The 14,252-nt window shown below is 43.5% G+C and overlaps 1 protein-coding gene across 2 annotated transcripts; it reads left to right on the top strand.

Moving 5' to 3' along the window:
* The first annotated feature begins 3,100 nt into the window (after positions 1–3,100).
* Positions 3,101–10,841, top strand: PLEKHB2 (pleckstrin homology domain containing, family B (evectins) member 2). Of its 2 annotated transcripts, none has more exons than XM_010152103.1 (7): positions 3,101–3,150; positions 3,746–3,898; positions 4,643–4,745; positions 5,672–5,711; positions 7,278–7,367; positions 8,484–8,595; positions 10,424–10,643. In XM_010152103.1, the coding sequence occupies exons 1-7, from the start codon at positions 3,114–3,116 to the stop codon at positions 10,558–10,560; spliced, it is 672 nt and encodes a 223-aa protein (XP_010150405.1). In that variant the 5' UTR covers positions 3,101–3,113; the 3' UTR covers positions 10,561–10,643. The 2 variants fall into 2 exon arrangements, with proteins under 2 accessions (XP_010150405.1, XP_010150404.1); XM_010152102.1 differs by having other exon boundaries at positions 3,114–3,150; positions 7,278–7,379; positions 10,424–10,841.
* Positions 10,842–14,252: the final 3,411 nt, after the last annotated feature.

Below are 14,252 nucleotides of genomic sequence, written 5' to 3'. Positions count from 1 at the left end.
GGCCTGGCGGGGGGAGCCGTCCCCGGGAGGGGGTTGGGTGGTGCCTCTGCAAACCGCCTGGTCCTGAGCACTGACTGGCTCACGGATGCACAGGGCTTGGGCGGAGAGCCGCATCTCGGGCACTGGCTAAAATAAACACAGCTTGGTGGAAAAAAGGCCTGCATGTAGCTAGAAGCAGAGTCAGAAAGTTCCAAAAATAGAAAACTTGTTTTAAGGGGGAGGGGGGCAAATAGGGTTACATTGAACGTTCCTCCGAGCTCTGTACAGTTCTCTACCTGAAGTCTTGGGAATAAAGCAGCAGCGAGGTGTCCGTGGGCACAGCTGGCCTGGAACTCAGCTCCCTGGTTAGGTCTGCGTCCCTCTATGCGGACTGCAGATCGGGTCCATCCCCAGTCTGACTGCATGAATGGAAATGGCTGTAGTGATTACAAGCTGCAGGGAGAAACGCTTGATTTGTTCTGAGGTTTGCCTTTCCTACCCGTCAGCTGGGTTTGAGAACAAGACGTGAACTGGAATAGACGTTGTATATTCCACATTATATTCCATGCAAAAAAGGAAAACTGCTGTTCTAGGGAGCAGGAAAGAACAGCCCCACCCTTTGCTGCATTTACTCTGAACCTGTGTTCAGTTCAGGGTACTACTACTTTTAGATTCCAGTCACCAAGGAACTTCTACTGAGGTTGGTGATAAATTGACTTATCTGTGTTGAAATCCCATTTTCCACGTTGGTTTGCACCAAGCTAGTTTAACAAGCAAACAATACTCGCTCACAACTGATCTTGCCAGGCTGCCGTCTCCAGCTCTGCAAATACCCTTTTCAACATAGTGCGGGCTGATTGTGAATACTGTATAGGACTTGGAAGTGAGTGCTTGAGCTTAAAAGGGCCAGAGAAGAATATCTAATTGTTTTTGCCCCTCCTACTTCAGTGCTGACAGACTGTTCTGTGTAATTCCTTGCTCTCTCTCCAGAGCTGAAGTTTTGGGCAATTAAATTCTGTGTCGGGAACTCTGTAAGCTGCGATCACATGCAAGGTGCTGTACAGCTGCTGAAGCCTCTCTTGCTGTTGTAGCCCCAGATAGCCGAGAGACCTTCTGTAATGTGAGACTTTGATTGTCTCATTCTGGAACGGCAGGCAAAGCTTAATTTGTCAAGAGAAATGTTTTCTCCTTCATTTCTTCCCCTTTATGTGTCTAAGTTAAATCTTATTATGCTGTTGTGTAACAGAGTAGGTTTAAAGGCAGCAATGAACACTGAATGGCCTCATCTGTCACTTGCAACAGAACTGAAGTTCATGCTAGTTCTTTATGGGCTCTCAGACTGTTAAAAGGCTTCTGGAAATATACAGTGATTTCAACACAAACTGGAAGACATGGAAGCACCATTGGAGAGACCCATTTCAGTGAAAACCGGTCAAGATGACTGTTTCCTTCCTTGTAAAGGAGAGTTAAGAGGGAGAGGAGCACATACTGGGATGGTAGGAGAATGAGGCTTGGGTCCTTTGTACCACTTTGTTACTTTGGAAGAATAAATCAACCTCCAGTTCTGAAGCTCTCCCACTGTAGACAGATGGCAACAGCATGCCTGGACCTCAGAGCAGGACCTGACAACCAGGATTAAAGCAGGATAGGAGTTGGATACTCCCTTTCTGTGGGCTGTCAGCTAAGTGTTTGTTTTCCCAGGGAGCTGGTACAAAAGCCAAGAGTAAGAGGTTTGTTTATCTTGGAGTTTAAACTGTACCTGCAGGTGGTTCTCACTATCACACCCAAGCCTGTGCTGGATGTGGCATTCCTTCAGTATGAAATCCTGCTGCCTATGGTCTTGTGCGTTACAGTATTTGCCCAATACTGTGAAGAGGACACAGCTACAAGTAATACCCAATAGATGGCATGATAGACATCTATCAGAAAATAAGTTGATGCTTACTAACTTTGTATTTTACTAGAAGATAACAAAATTCTCTTCCTCCTTCCCCCCAACTTTAAACACATTCCTTGTCTGGGAGGAGTTTCTCTGCCTATCAAATCTACTATGCCACCTTTCTCCCCCTCTTCTTACACTGCTACAAGGAGAATGTTACCTGGTGGGTCTAAGTATGTGTCTCTCATGTTGGCTTACAAGCCCTGCAAATAATTCTAAGAACGACAGCCCTCTCAGGGGAGGCTTAAAATGCTTCTGTTCTTGCTTTTCTAGTTCAGTTGCATCCAGACGGTTGTGTTTTTATTAATCCATTTTAGAACAGTAGTGTAATGGTGTTCTGGCTATAAAATAAAAGCTCATCCTCCAATATATCCTGTGCTTGATTCTTTTCTTTAGAACGCTCATAAGCCAGAGTGCAGTGGCTGAGTGCTCAATGTCATGTGGGATAACTTCAAATTAATGCAGGGTCCTTCCCATGCCATTTCAAGTGTAATTTAAAAGTTGAGGAGAAATGAGAATCTCACTTTATGGGCTTAACTTTAACTTAATTCAGTTCATCTTGGAGGGAGCTAGTGACGATTTATAAGAAATACAAGTCATAAAACCAGCTTTCTTCTTCCTGGTTAAACTGTTTCAGCTTTTGTTTTGGTCAGACTTTGAACTAGTGAATGAAAAAAACAGAAGTACAGAAAAAGGGAGCTAGGGAAGAAGTGGTGAGGGTGCTTAGTAACTTGAGACTGCAGAACACAGGAAGCACGAGTATGTCAAGAGAACAACTTTGAAAGGAGCTGGTGGTGAGTCAGGAAACTGTCACTCCAGTATGGCTCTTCCCCATGTTGCAAGAGTGGTACCTGTAAGCGTGTGCGTTTTCCAGTTAAAAGTGGTCTGTGATCGTCACATCGGATTGCTACTATTGCACGTTTGTTCCATTTGTTAAGTCCTAGAATACTCGCTGTGCCTTACTGAGTATCTTCAGCTGAGATCTACTGACCTTGTCTCTCTGCAATACTAGCTGGGTGCAATACTAGCTGCAATACTAGCTGGGTACCTGCAATACTAGCTGGGTACTAGCTGGTATAATATTGTATAATATATAGTATTATAACCTGAGATGCCTCTCTGTAATGTATTATTATGACTGAAGACTGCTTTTCTCCCCCTTACCTTCCTCTTCTGTCCACTAGATTAAGCAACAATGGCATTTGTGAAGAGCGGATGGCTCCTGCGGCAAAGTAAGTCATGGGCCTTCTACCTCCTCTTCTCCCCGCTGTGTCTAACTTCTTCAAAAAACATCAGAGCAACCTAGTAATTCCCAGGTCTGTTTTAAAACAAGTCTCTAGCCTGTTGGGTTGGGTTTTTTTGGTAGGGTCTGGGTTTGTTTTTTCATTTTTAGGACACTTCACAAAATGACCTGTTGTGACAGCATGTCCATGTGACGTTTGGGGTATACCACTGGGAAACAGGATGTACCATATCTGAGGTGTATGACTGGCATTCGGCTTCAGATGCTGCTCTGTAATTAGTGCTGTGTAAGTGGAGACTTTATCTGACACCTTAACTTCATGTCTTCCAATAGTCACGCCCTCTGCTTGCTCTTGCAGCAAGTTAGAACTAAAATGCCAGGTTATGCACTTAAAATAAAGGCAGTTGTGACTTTGAATACGAGATAAAATAGGGAACCCGATTCTGTAATGTTCTGAAACGGGGATTTTACTTGGCACCTCAGAATGTCTGGGGCAACTGTGAAGGATTTCTTGGTCTGTTTTTATTAACTCTAGGACACAAATACTTCCCAGTATGTGCCCTCAAAAGTGACTGATTTTTCAGGTACTATTTTACGGCGCTGGAAGAAGAACTGGTTTGACCTGTGGTCTGATGGCCGCTTAATATTCTATGATGATCAAAGTCGCCAGGATATGGAGGATAAAATCCACATGCGAATCCATTGCATCAACCTCAGACTGGGGAATGAATGTCGAGGTAATAATGAAACCTTCCAGATTTATGTATTCAGAGATTCTTTACAACTTCAGTGCTCACCCAGCATACCAACATTACTGCAGAAGTAAATGTGGCCAAGTGTGCAACTTCATTGTTGTTACCCCCGCCATCCTCTCCCCACAAGAAACCCCCCCAACAGCCACCAACCAAACCTACTCCTAAATTCCCTTGTAGATAGACAGGGTGTGGTATCCCTATGTGACAGGTGAAGACCGAGCACAGAGGACAGAGTACCGTATGTGCAGGTGGGAATGGGATGTCTGCAGCAGCCTCCCATGTCTGCTTATCGAGTGTTACTGGTGCAGTTGCAGCGCTGGCGGGAGCAAGAGGCAGGACTAGAAATGGGAAACTTCAGCAGATTTTTTTTTTTCAAGTATTACTAAGTTTACTCCTAGCATTTGTTAGTACTCACTCCACTTGATGCTGACGCAAGTGAAGGACGCAAGTGTTGGAAAGTACTTATTGCTAAACATGGATTGGTTCTGCTGTAGGGGACGTGCATTTCTTCAGAATGATGTTCAGAGATACTTACTTTCAGGACCCTAAAGAGCGAGAACAGGTTATTTCCTTCTCTAATTTGTTCTGATGCCATGGAAAGCAGCTACAACTGGCCCTAGTTTATTTTGTCCAGTCTTTTGTATAAACTGTCTCCCTTCTTGTAAATGCAATCATGAAATTCTGGTTATAAATACTTCATAACTCATGTCTCTTTTTCTGACTCAGATTTCCAGCCTCCAGAGGGGAAGCAGAGAGACTGTTTACTGCAGATTGTTTGCCGTGATGGGAAGACAGTGAACCTCTGTGCAGAGAGCGCAGATGACTGCCTGTAAGTCTGCCAGAGAATACTGGGTTTGCTGCTTCTTCCTTTTCTATCTTTCTTTTTCTCTCTCTCACTAATTCCCTTTCTTCAGACCTTCTGAAACTTGTTTTAAGACAGTTGTCAGGCAGGTAAAAACAGGCTTTCAGTGACAAAAAATACACCTCTCCTATAAGAAGTTGTCTGGCTCATGCAAACTAAGTGCAGGTGACGTGACTGAAAACGCTGAAGGGTGAGGAGGAGTAAAAGACTTATTAATATGGTTAATGCAAGACTTACTGAACAGTTTGGGGTTTTTTCACTTTTCCCATTCTTCAAGTAGTACATGACCCTGCACAGCCCAATGGGAAAGGAATAATACTCCATCATTGTGACATCTCAACTGAGCTTGGCTGTGTATAGTTTGGGAACTTCTGTTATTGGTGTTTGCCAAGTACACGTGGCGCACTGAGCACGCTCCCAGCCGTACGGCATGGGCGTCTCTCTGTGAAGTGTATGTATCTTCTGTTCAAACTCTAATAGCATCAAGACCTGCACTCCCTAGTCTGCATGGATGCAACTGTTCAGGCAGGCCATACAACTTCCCTGGTGCAACTCTTCCTATTTCCTTATCCGGAGCATGGCTGCACATTACCTGGGTATTCTGCTTGCTGGAAGACCTTCAAAATCCTGGCTGTTCCTTCTCACGTTCCTCCTCATCCCTTCTCAGCTCTGAAAGAAAGTAATTATTTCTCAGTCTTGGTCTAACACCTAGTGCATTCGTTTTAGCATACCATTAAGCTTTGACATAGGCAGTATCTTAAACTGTGCTCATGCAGTACTTCTGGTTGCTAACCTTGTTTTTTTCATAGTCCAAAAAGAAAAACTGGCATTAATTTTCATAAGTGTTCCACTAAACAATGTTATGTTGGTGTTTTGTTTTTTTTTTTCCCCAGAGCGTGGAAAATTGCTCTCCAGGATGCCAGAACAAACACAGTAAGTGTAATAACTAGACTTTATACTGATGGAGAAGCAGCACATCAGTGTTCTGTGTCGTTCAGCGGTTTGCTTCTGAAATGATCTTTCATCATTCTCTGCTAAACAGGGTCATGAGCAGGATGGTAAGGCTTGTGGGTGGGGAGAAGAATGATCCTTGAGATCACATGTCATCCTTGCAGCTAAGTCTGGGCAAATACATTCTGGGTGGAAGTGAATGTTTGGGAAGCTGGTCTGTAAGGGAAGTGCGCACAACATAAATCTTCTGCAACCAGTAAAAATGCACTTTCCAGTCCTAGCATTTGTTGCCTACCAGGTGCAGTGCTAAAGGAGGCTTACTGCAAAGTAGCTGTTTGTTAATGTAGATCCATTATATTGTGGGATGCTTCTTGGGTTTGAGTCATCTGTAGGTGTCTGACACAGCTTTCAAACATACTGAGCATCCTGCAGGGCCTCGTAACTTTACCGGAATAGCAGGGTGATCACCCTAGCTTTGAGAACTGTGTAATTCACAGGCGTCTGCAGGCTTTTGTCATAGGCCTGTACTAAGTTCCCTGCAGCAGAACAGGTCACGTTTGTTGCTATGAGCATTTGCTGGACTTTTTCTCAGGTGGTGGAAGTACGTGCCCCTTCATATAGTGCTTTCCACAGTGTGTTTCAAGCAATCCTTAGAATCTCCACCACAGTTTGACCTGGGATATGGCCACAGTATGCCCTCAAAAGTATCTGCAGTACAGGTACAAGAGACGATAGGAACACTGTCTATTGTGCTATTAAAGTGTTCACTTGTAAATTAAAAAAGAGAGCTGCTTTTTTTCTTGGGATAGGGCACAGACTGAGAGCATCACTGTAGCTATCCGGTATTAGGGGCAAGAATACAAGGCTACCGTAATAAATTTCAATTATATTTGAGAGTTCCTTGTAGATGGATTCAAGTAAGTCAATCATGCAGCATTCTAAAAGGACCAAAATTATAGGTGACATTTGCAAAGTAATTCCCTAAGAACAACCAACCCCCCTACATTTTAACCTCTCTTACTGCATTTTTTTTTAAAGTCTTCTCACAGTCAGAAAGTGGGAGGTAGCAAAGAACTGTGACAGCCAGTGTTCTGCTAAAATGTTCAGGTGCCACTCTGCCTACTGCATTTGTTTCCTTGATCCGCTCTTGCAGAACTTGGTGAGATCACTCTAGGGTGCCAGGAAGCAGGGAGCTCCATTGTGAGGACTTTTGTCTGAAAACGGAGGATGAACAAGAGGTTAATTTCTAAAACTGAGGCTGCAAAATGAGGGAAGGAGTTGGTGTGCTTGTGTGTGTGTGTGCACACGCACAGAGCTCAGAAATCTTATGGCTCCTTCCTGTAGTTGATCAGGCATTTGTGTTCTCCCAGGCCTGCTCTCCGGGTTGTTTCTTTTTGTAGCGCTTTATAAGGTACTTCCTGCTTCCTTACCATGCAGCATGTCGAAGGGTTACTCTTTCTTTGGGGGCATCAAGTTTTAATCCGGACACTACTCTAACTGGCTGTCTGTAGGAAAAGGCAGTAACTTCTCCCTTCCCGTGGTGTTTAGGGCTACGTGGGATCTGACGTGATGTATGATGAAACAGCCATTTCCTCAGCACCCCCTCCCTATACAGCTTATGCCACTCCGTCACCTGAGGTAAGAGTTGCCGTCGGGAAGCATTAAAATAAGTGATGATCAAGAGCAGCCATCCCTTAAGCACCCAAATTGTACTCACAGAATGCTGCGTTTCACAGTTAGATCCAGGTTTGTACAAAAGGAGAGTGAGAGTAAGGCACTAACAATCTATTGTCACTCCTATTTGAGATGGATTTCCTTTGAAAGGGATTTGGTTGGGAGTTATGAAGGATGGGTGCTCAGTGAACTTGGAAAATACATCTTAAAGACAGGGAAGAAGTTACTTGGCTAATCTTGAAAAATATTGGCCATGCAGCTTTTAACATAAGGAGGTGTGTCTGTGCTTTCACATTGTGTAAGCACTGGAAGGATATAAAATCAGGAGTTTAAAAATAGGATTTAATGGCTGGAGCTGTAACTTTTAACACATAAGAATTCTGTGGTATCCTAGATGTCATAGCAACACAGTAACTCTAGCTTCTAGATGCACAGTTCTTTTGCAGTGGAGAAGTAGCAGCTCTGGGGCCAAACCAGTATACGGTGAGATTTCTGGATGTTCTGACTCGTGTGCAGAGATACACAAAGGGATAGTTAGGGGCAATGTTACTTGCTGCACTAGAAGTGCTCTGCTCCAGCCCCTCGCTGTTAGAAATAGTTGTTAAGAACTAGCTGTAGTGCTGGGAGCTGTATGAGGGCCAGCAGCCAGCCTCCTCTTCTAGAAAACAAAATTGCTTCCAAAATAACACGGCTACAGAGTGTTTGTCCTGAACCTGACATGTACTTTCAGTGTGCTAGAGGAAAGTTGGTTCGAGCTGGGATCAGCTGCTGCCTCCCTGGCACTTCTGAGTGCTCTAGAGAGCTGTTGGTGGCATGAGGGCAGAGAGGAGAAGCTGGTAAGGCCCCGTCTCCGCCATTCACCATCCAGGAAGGGTGGAGAGTGAATACTGCTTAGGAGCACTTATTTTTTTCAAGCAGCTGTTCTAAATCCTTTCAGGGAGTAGATATTCCCTGTATCAGTACAGACTGGATATTTTAGTGTAACTTAACTGCATCAGAAGTGAATGACAGTTGAACCAAGTGCATAATTGGATAGATAGCAAAGAGTACTTTTGTAATGGATATTTTTGATTTCACCAGGTTTATGGCTATGGCTACGATCAGTACAATGGTGCGTATCCCCCTGGTCCTCAAGTCTTCTATGCCTCCAACGGACAAGCTTATGCTGTTCCCTATCAGTATCCATACCAAGGTAATCACTGTCAACCATATCCTTACTGATTCCCTACTCCATATTGGGCACTGAAGGAGCTTTTGGTTCATCTGTTGCTCTTATACCTAGCTTAATTATTTCAACACTGCTGTTCAGCTATGACCTCAGAATTAAATGCAGGTTTCAAAGGTAAATCCACTCCCAAAGCACGGTTGTAACTGGTTCCTTTCCCTCATGCTGGAATTGCTGTAAGGCAGTACACTTGGCCTTGTGAAGTCTTCTATTTCTCTGTCCGGGTTTGTATAGCTTTCAATCCCAATAAAAAAAGAGACTAACATGTTAGGGTGTGCTTTTAATCTTAGCCACCTTAATTTAGGATTAGGTTTGCACAGTGCCCCAGTTCTACAGAACTGGGGCTTTGAAGTCGTATGGGTAATATAAATCAGAAGAATTAAATTACTGATTGTTTATGATCTGGCTCTGCAAACAAGAATCTTTATTCAGATTTTTTTCAGTTTTGAGGGAGATTTTGTTTTGCCATTTGCTAGGTTATTTCATTTGCCTCTTCCATTTTTTTGATACAAGGGAGGTGCATCAGCCTAAAGCTTTTAAAGCTTTCCTCATCTAAGTTAGTGAAGTCCTAAGATACAGATCATATATATACAAACACATAGGAATGTGGTTCCGTTGGTTCTCAGCAGCTGAAAAGCAGCAGCTTCTTGAAAGTCCCAAGAACCATTTTCAAGAACTGTCAGCAGGCTTTGGAAATCAAGCCTCAGAAACCTGTATGATAAAAAGGCAGCATTAAACAGTAACTTTCCTAAAGAGCTTGCAAGTCAGTGCGTCCAGTGCTAGTTATAGTTTGGGCACAGGAACCCAGCCTTGATGTTTTCCTTCGCTGGGGTTACTGCAACTGAATGTTAGGGGTAAAGTTCACCTCTAGCATCTAACTTAACCCCCATACTTCTGGCTTCACTGCTTATTCTCTGAATTGACATAATCCTTATGAGGTTCCCAGTGCTATCAGTTCAATTTCTGAATGCCCCATTATGCATTGTTGAGAGTCACTGAGAGCCTTTTCCACTTCTATTAGGTGGATTACTTCAGTGTCTGTTATAAAAAACACTGTGGTATCTTCCAGAGTATTTAATCTTCCTGAAATGTCTGGAAGGGAAAGCAATGCTATTGTGTTTGCTGTGCAGGTAGGAGCTATGACAGGTGCAGCTTGTACAAGTCTGTTGCAGAACAAGGGTCAATTGGTGGTTTGAGTCTTAGGTTAATTCCTTACTACTGGGCCAATCTTCATCTGAAAAGAAACGTAGCAGCTGTCACCACACAACAGATCAGTCCAGGATGTGAAGGCTGAATTGAAGTAGTAGGCAGTAGTTGTAGAGTAAGTAACTGATACACAGTTTCTGACAAACAACTGGCTTCAGAGCTGCCAAAGATATTTTTTTTTTTTTCTTTGGCAGGGAACTACACACACTGTCTAAACTTCAAGCTTGAATCAATTTTAAGACCCATTTCTTGCTTTAAATCTACTAAATATTTGGTAGAATGATACAAGTAATTCACAGGTTCTTTGCTAACATAAAGACAGAACACAGTTCAGTTTTACATTTGTGATGAGCTTCTCTCTCAGATATTAAACTCTTTCGAGGCTAGGAGTGTTGCTAGGCTCTGGATTTACTTAGTAAATGTGGAGGCTGAACCCAAAGCAGAGATGTATTCTACCTTTGTAGCTGACATCATCTTAGTGTTCAGGGGAAGAAGAGGGTGAAAGAATGGGCATGTTTTGAAATCGCAATGCATGGTATTAAAGCAGACATTTCTTTTGCCCTCCTGCTAATGATCTCTTATTACTTAGGACCTTATGGCCAACCTCCTGCAAACCACGTCATCATTCGAGAGCGCTACCGTGACAGCGACGGAGATCTTGCACTGGGCATGCTTGCTGGAGCAGCGACTGGAATGGCTCTGGGATCATTATTCTGGGTCTTCTAGATTACCCGTTCCTTATCTCTGTAGTTCCAAAAACCTTTACTGTGTGCAATAATATGTTGGCAATGTGGTTTACTGTTAAACTTAAGAAATGCAATAGTGATTTTTCAGTAGTGACATCTTAATAACTGATTCTTAACTGTCCTAAGGAGAGTTTAAAGGCGCCATTTAGTTAAGTGGTTGGAGATGGCATGTGCTGCTCTTGAGTTCTGTTCCACTGTTTGGAATTACAAGGATTTGTACTGATAAGGATCAGTATGAACACCAATGTAACATGGCAGCAGTCACTAGTTTAATGAACAGACTGTTATTGTAAACACTGTAGAAAAAATTGATCTTTTGGGGGGTCTCAAATCTGGTCCAACTTGGAGGTTTACAGGAGCCCTGCATTAGTATATATGTGCTACTGGCTTCTAAACATTCCCTGGACAAACATACAGCTCAACAGCAACTCCTTGGCATTAGGTAGTCTGCCATGCTTGAGGATTTTTGTTTTCAAACTTGCAGATGGCAGTACATGTTCTTAGGTAGAGTCCTATACCTGTTTCACACCATCCAGGTGAAGTTGTCTTTGAGAACATAGAAGCAAGACACTGAGAAGCAGCAGCACTCCTCAGTTCTTCTATTCTCCCAGAAATGTGAATGATGAGTGGCAAGGAAGGCCAGTGTTTTGTTGTTCCACCACCCCCTCTATCCTGAAGCACTCTTCTCTGGTCAGATGGAAGTAATGGGTCTTCAGCTTTCCAAGTGGTCTTCTTTTGTCTGTAGAAGGGTCTCCTGAGACACTCTACCAACTGCATTGCTGAGGAAGAGGCTGTTGCCTAGTGTCTCTGCTTATTACTGCTACTGCTCTGCACTCTGCAGGAGGAGAACTAACTTGGAACAACCCTTATGCGGCTGGGCCTACGGAAACCCCTCTGCAGGCAGTAATAGTCAAGAGGGGGGAGACAAACAGCACAAGTAGACCTTGTGCGCAGGCACTTCGGCATCAGCTGCCTTGCCAGGGCTAGGATAGAATGTCTGCCTCCCAGCCTGCAGCGTTTCCTGAACTAGGTTCATTATTGGCAACTAGTTTTGAGCACAGCTGAGCCTGGGTTTGTTGTATGGACATTTCTCCCTCCCATTCAGCAGGTCTGTTCCCTCCATGACTTAAGGAAAACACTCCAAGGGACCTGGCTGGCTTTGCGTGTATGTCAGGTTCCTTAGGCAGTGTGCCCCTGCAGGCTGCTGTGCTGTGGTCTGTAACCTGGCGTGCAGCTCCCAGGTGTGTTACGCAGCCTGGTACGTTATCCTGCTGTAATCCGTGCTGAGCTGTGCTTGGCAGGGGAAAGCAAGCTCTGAAGAGGTGCATATGCTTTATTGTTCAGGTAAAAGAGGCAGGGTGCCTGAGTTGAGTTCTTTATAGCAAGAAGACTTATTTTTATACTTCCACTTTCAGCTTCCTGTATTCATGCTGTTTTAATATGTTAAGTCTTATGCTTTCCTTCAGAAGTAGGTTAATTTCCTTACGGTTCATGGGGTTTCAGGTATGTCAGGAAAGATGAAAATAAATGAGAATTTGCACCCATACAAATTTAGATCAAGCCTCAACCTTTTCCATTTTATGCTAAAGCTGTCTTGGCTCTACCCTACGTACTTAATCAATAGAGGTCTTGGACACGAGTTTGGGTAGCAGCCAGGGAAGCACTAAGCTTTCATGACTCTTTGGAGCAACTCAAACTGGAATCATCAGAAGGAATCAGACGGATGTAATCTTGGCTGCATTACTAAGAGTGGGCCTAATCCAGGGAATGTAAACTTCTTTCAAGATGCTTTGGCTCAGGGCTTTATACCAGTGTGCATGCGTGTCCCTTCACAGATTAACCCAAGCTGCGTATGTTCTGCCAGTGGTAGGTACTGAAAGCACTTGCTGAATGTTCAGAAGAGGACTAGAGAAAGTTTCCTATTGCTAGTCCACACCAAAAGATACTGGAGTACACTCCTAAGTTCTCTTACAGACCTGGTACCCTTGAGCTCAGGAGAAGGTGACTGTCTGGAACTTTTCGTGAACAAGCACCACTTCTCTTTTTAAGCCCTGAGATAACCCCGAAGCTGATTACAGGTCTATGTTGCTGCTCAGTCTGTGCTTTGCAATATAACTAGTTCTGCAGAATGCCTCTATCTCCTATTCTGTGTGATACTTAGCTTGCAAGGGGTGGGGGAGAATAAAACAAATGAACATAATCGTAATTTCTGTAGAATTTCATAATTGTGAAAGAATAGCACGGAATGAATCTGATAGTAATTTATTTTCAGAGTTTTATTGTGTGGGGTGGTAGAGTTTTTTTTGTTTGGGGTTGGTTCTTTTTTTTTCCCCAAGAGCTGTTGATCCCAGCAGGGGAACAGGTCACTTGTGCTTTAAGGAAGTAACTGATCTAGGTCCCTAGTTTATTAAAGTGAAGTATACAAGACAAAGACTGTTGATTGCAAAACATCCCTGGGTTGAATTCAAAGTGAGAAATGATATTTTTAAAAGTTCAAATTGAAGTAAGTCTCCATTAAAAAAAAAATCTTAGCCCTTCTCAAGGGGGAAAAAGAATTATAAATTGAAGCTGAAGGTTCTAGTTCTATCTTGGTAACAATAGGCTGCTTTTATACAAAAATCATGATCTACCTTTCTATGCTGGTAGCATAGGCATTTAGAAGTTAGAAAGCAAATGTAGAAAACTGTGCTAGAGCATCAAATCAAGAGAGTAGTTATCTTACTGCAGGTGCTTGTAGCCTTTCTGATCTCGCTGAAGAAACAGAAATGGAAATGTCTTGGTGCACTAAGCAGCAACAATGCGATAGCCACTTGAACTCACTGGCGGTTGAAGCACATAGACCCACTTCCTGACGACATGGCTGTATGTTCCTCAGGAACAGAGTGGAGGTTGGTTATATCTAGGATAATGTCCGGCTGGATACAAAGTCATGACTCAATAACCTTTCTTGGCCCAGTCCAGTATGTCCCGTATCTGCACTGTGTGTGGTTGCTGGTGTAAGCTGAAGGAGCAGGGCCGTGGTGGGGTTCAGGGCTTGGAGGGACTGCCATGGCAGCTTCTGCAGCTAGGTGATAGCACAGTGATGGGAAGAGGCAGTGGCTGTGGCCAGATCATTTCCAAAACAGATGGAAGTGAGAGTCTGAAATAGGTGTTTGTTTCTGAATGGGGCTGTTTATGATGCTGGGATTCCAGTTATACCTGCATAGCACTGTACCTGCCTGGGGCCCAACACCTGACCTCACTAAAGCTACAGGAGGTCCACTGTTTTGCAGTGTATATCATCAGTTAAGCATGACTACATCTGTTGTGTACTAGTTACAATCCAGAATTAAATGGCAAATTTAAGAGGTCATGAGTCTGTATGTTCATCTCTGACTAGTTACTTTGGATTCCTTGTTATTGACAGCTGGACAGAGCCAGGCTTCCAGAGAGAAGGTGGCAGTGTACAGAGCAACTGCACTGATTGTTGGCAAAGACACATCTTTTCTAGTGCTGAAGCACACAGAGTTGTGTCTAGATGGAGCTAACCTAAACATCACACAACACTGGCTTTGTTTTTTTTATTCATGGAGCTTGACTAGGTGGTGGAACCAGCTAAGCAAGCTGAGTAAAGGAGAAAATTCACATCAGTGTTCCTCCGATGTGTTTGTGGCTTTTCCTCTCAGGATATGA

Source organism: Eurypyga helias, unplaced genomic scaffold (assembly GCF_000690775.1).
Source record: "Eurypyga helias isolate BGI_N326 unplaced genomic scaffold, ASM69077v1 scaffold49255, whole genome shotgun sequence".
NCBI classification, from domain to species: Eukaryota; Metazoa; Chordata; class Aves; order Eurypygiformes; family Eurypygidae; genus Eurypyga; species Eurypyga helias.
This window is presented reverse-complemented; position numbering and strand designations above follow the sequence as displayed.

Coding starts and splice junctions, on each gene's coding strand:
- PLEKHB2 (XM_010152102.1), top strand. CDS start 3,114: ATGGCATTTGTGAAGAGCGGATGGCTCCTGCGGCAAA. Junction 4,746..5,671: donor GAGAGCGCAGATGACTGCCT/GTAAGTCTGCCA, acceptor TTTTTTCCCCAG/AGCGTGGAAAATTGCTCTCC. Junction 7,380..8,483: donor CACCTGAGGTAAGAGTTGCC/GTCGGGAAGCAT, acceptor TGATTTCACCAG/GTTTATGGCTATGGCTACGA.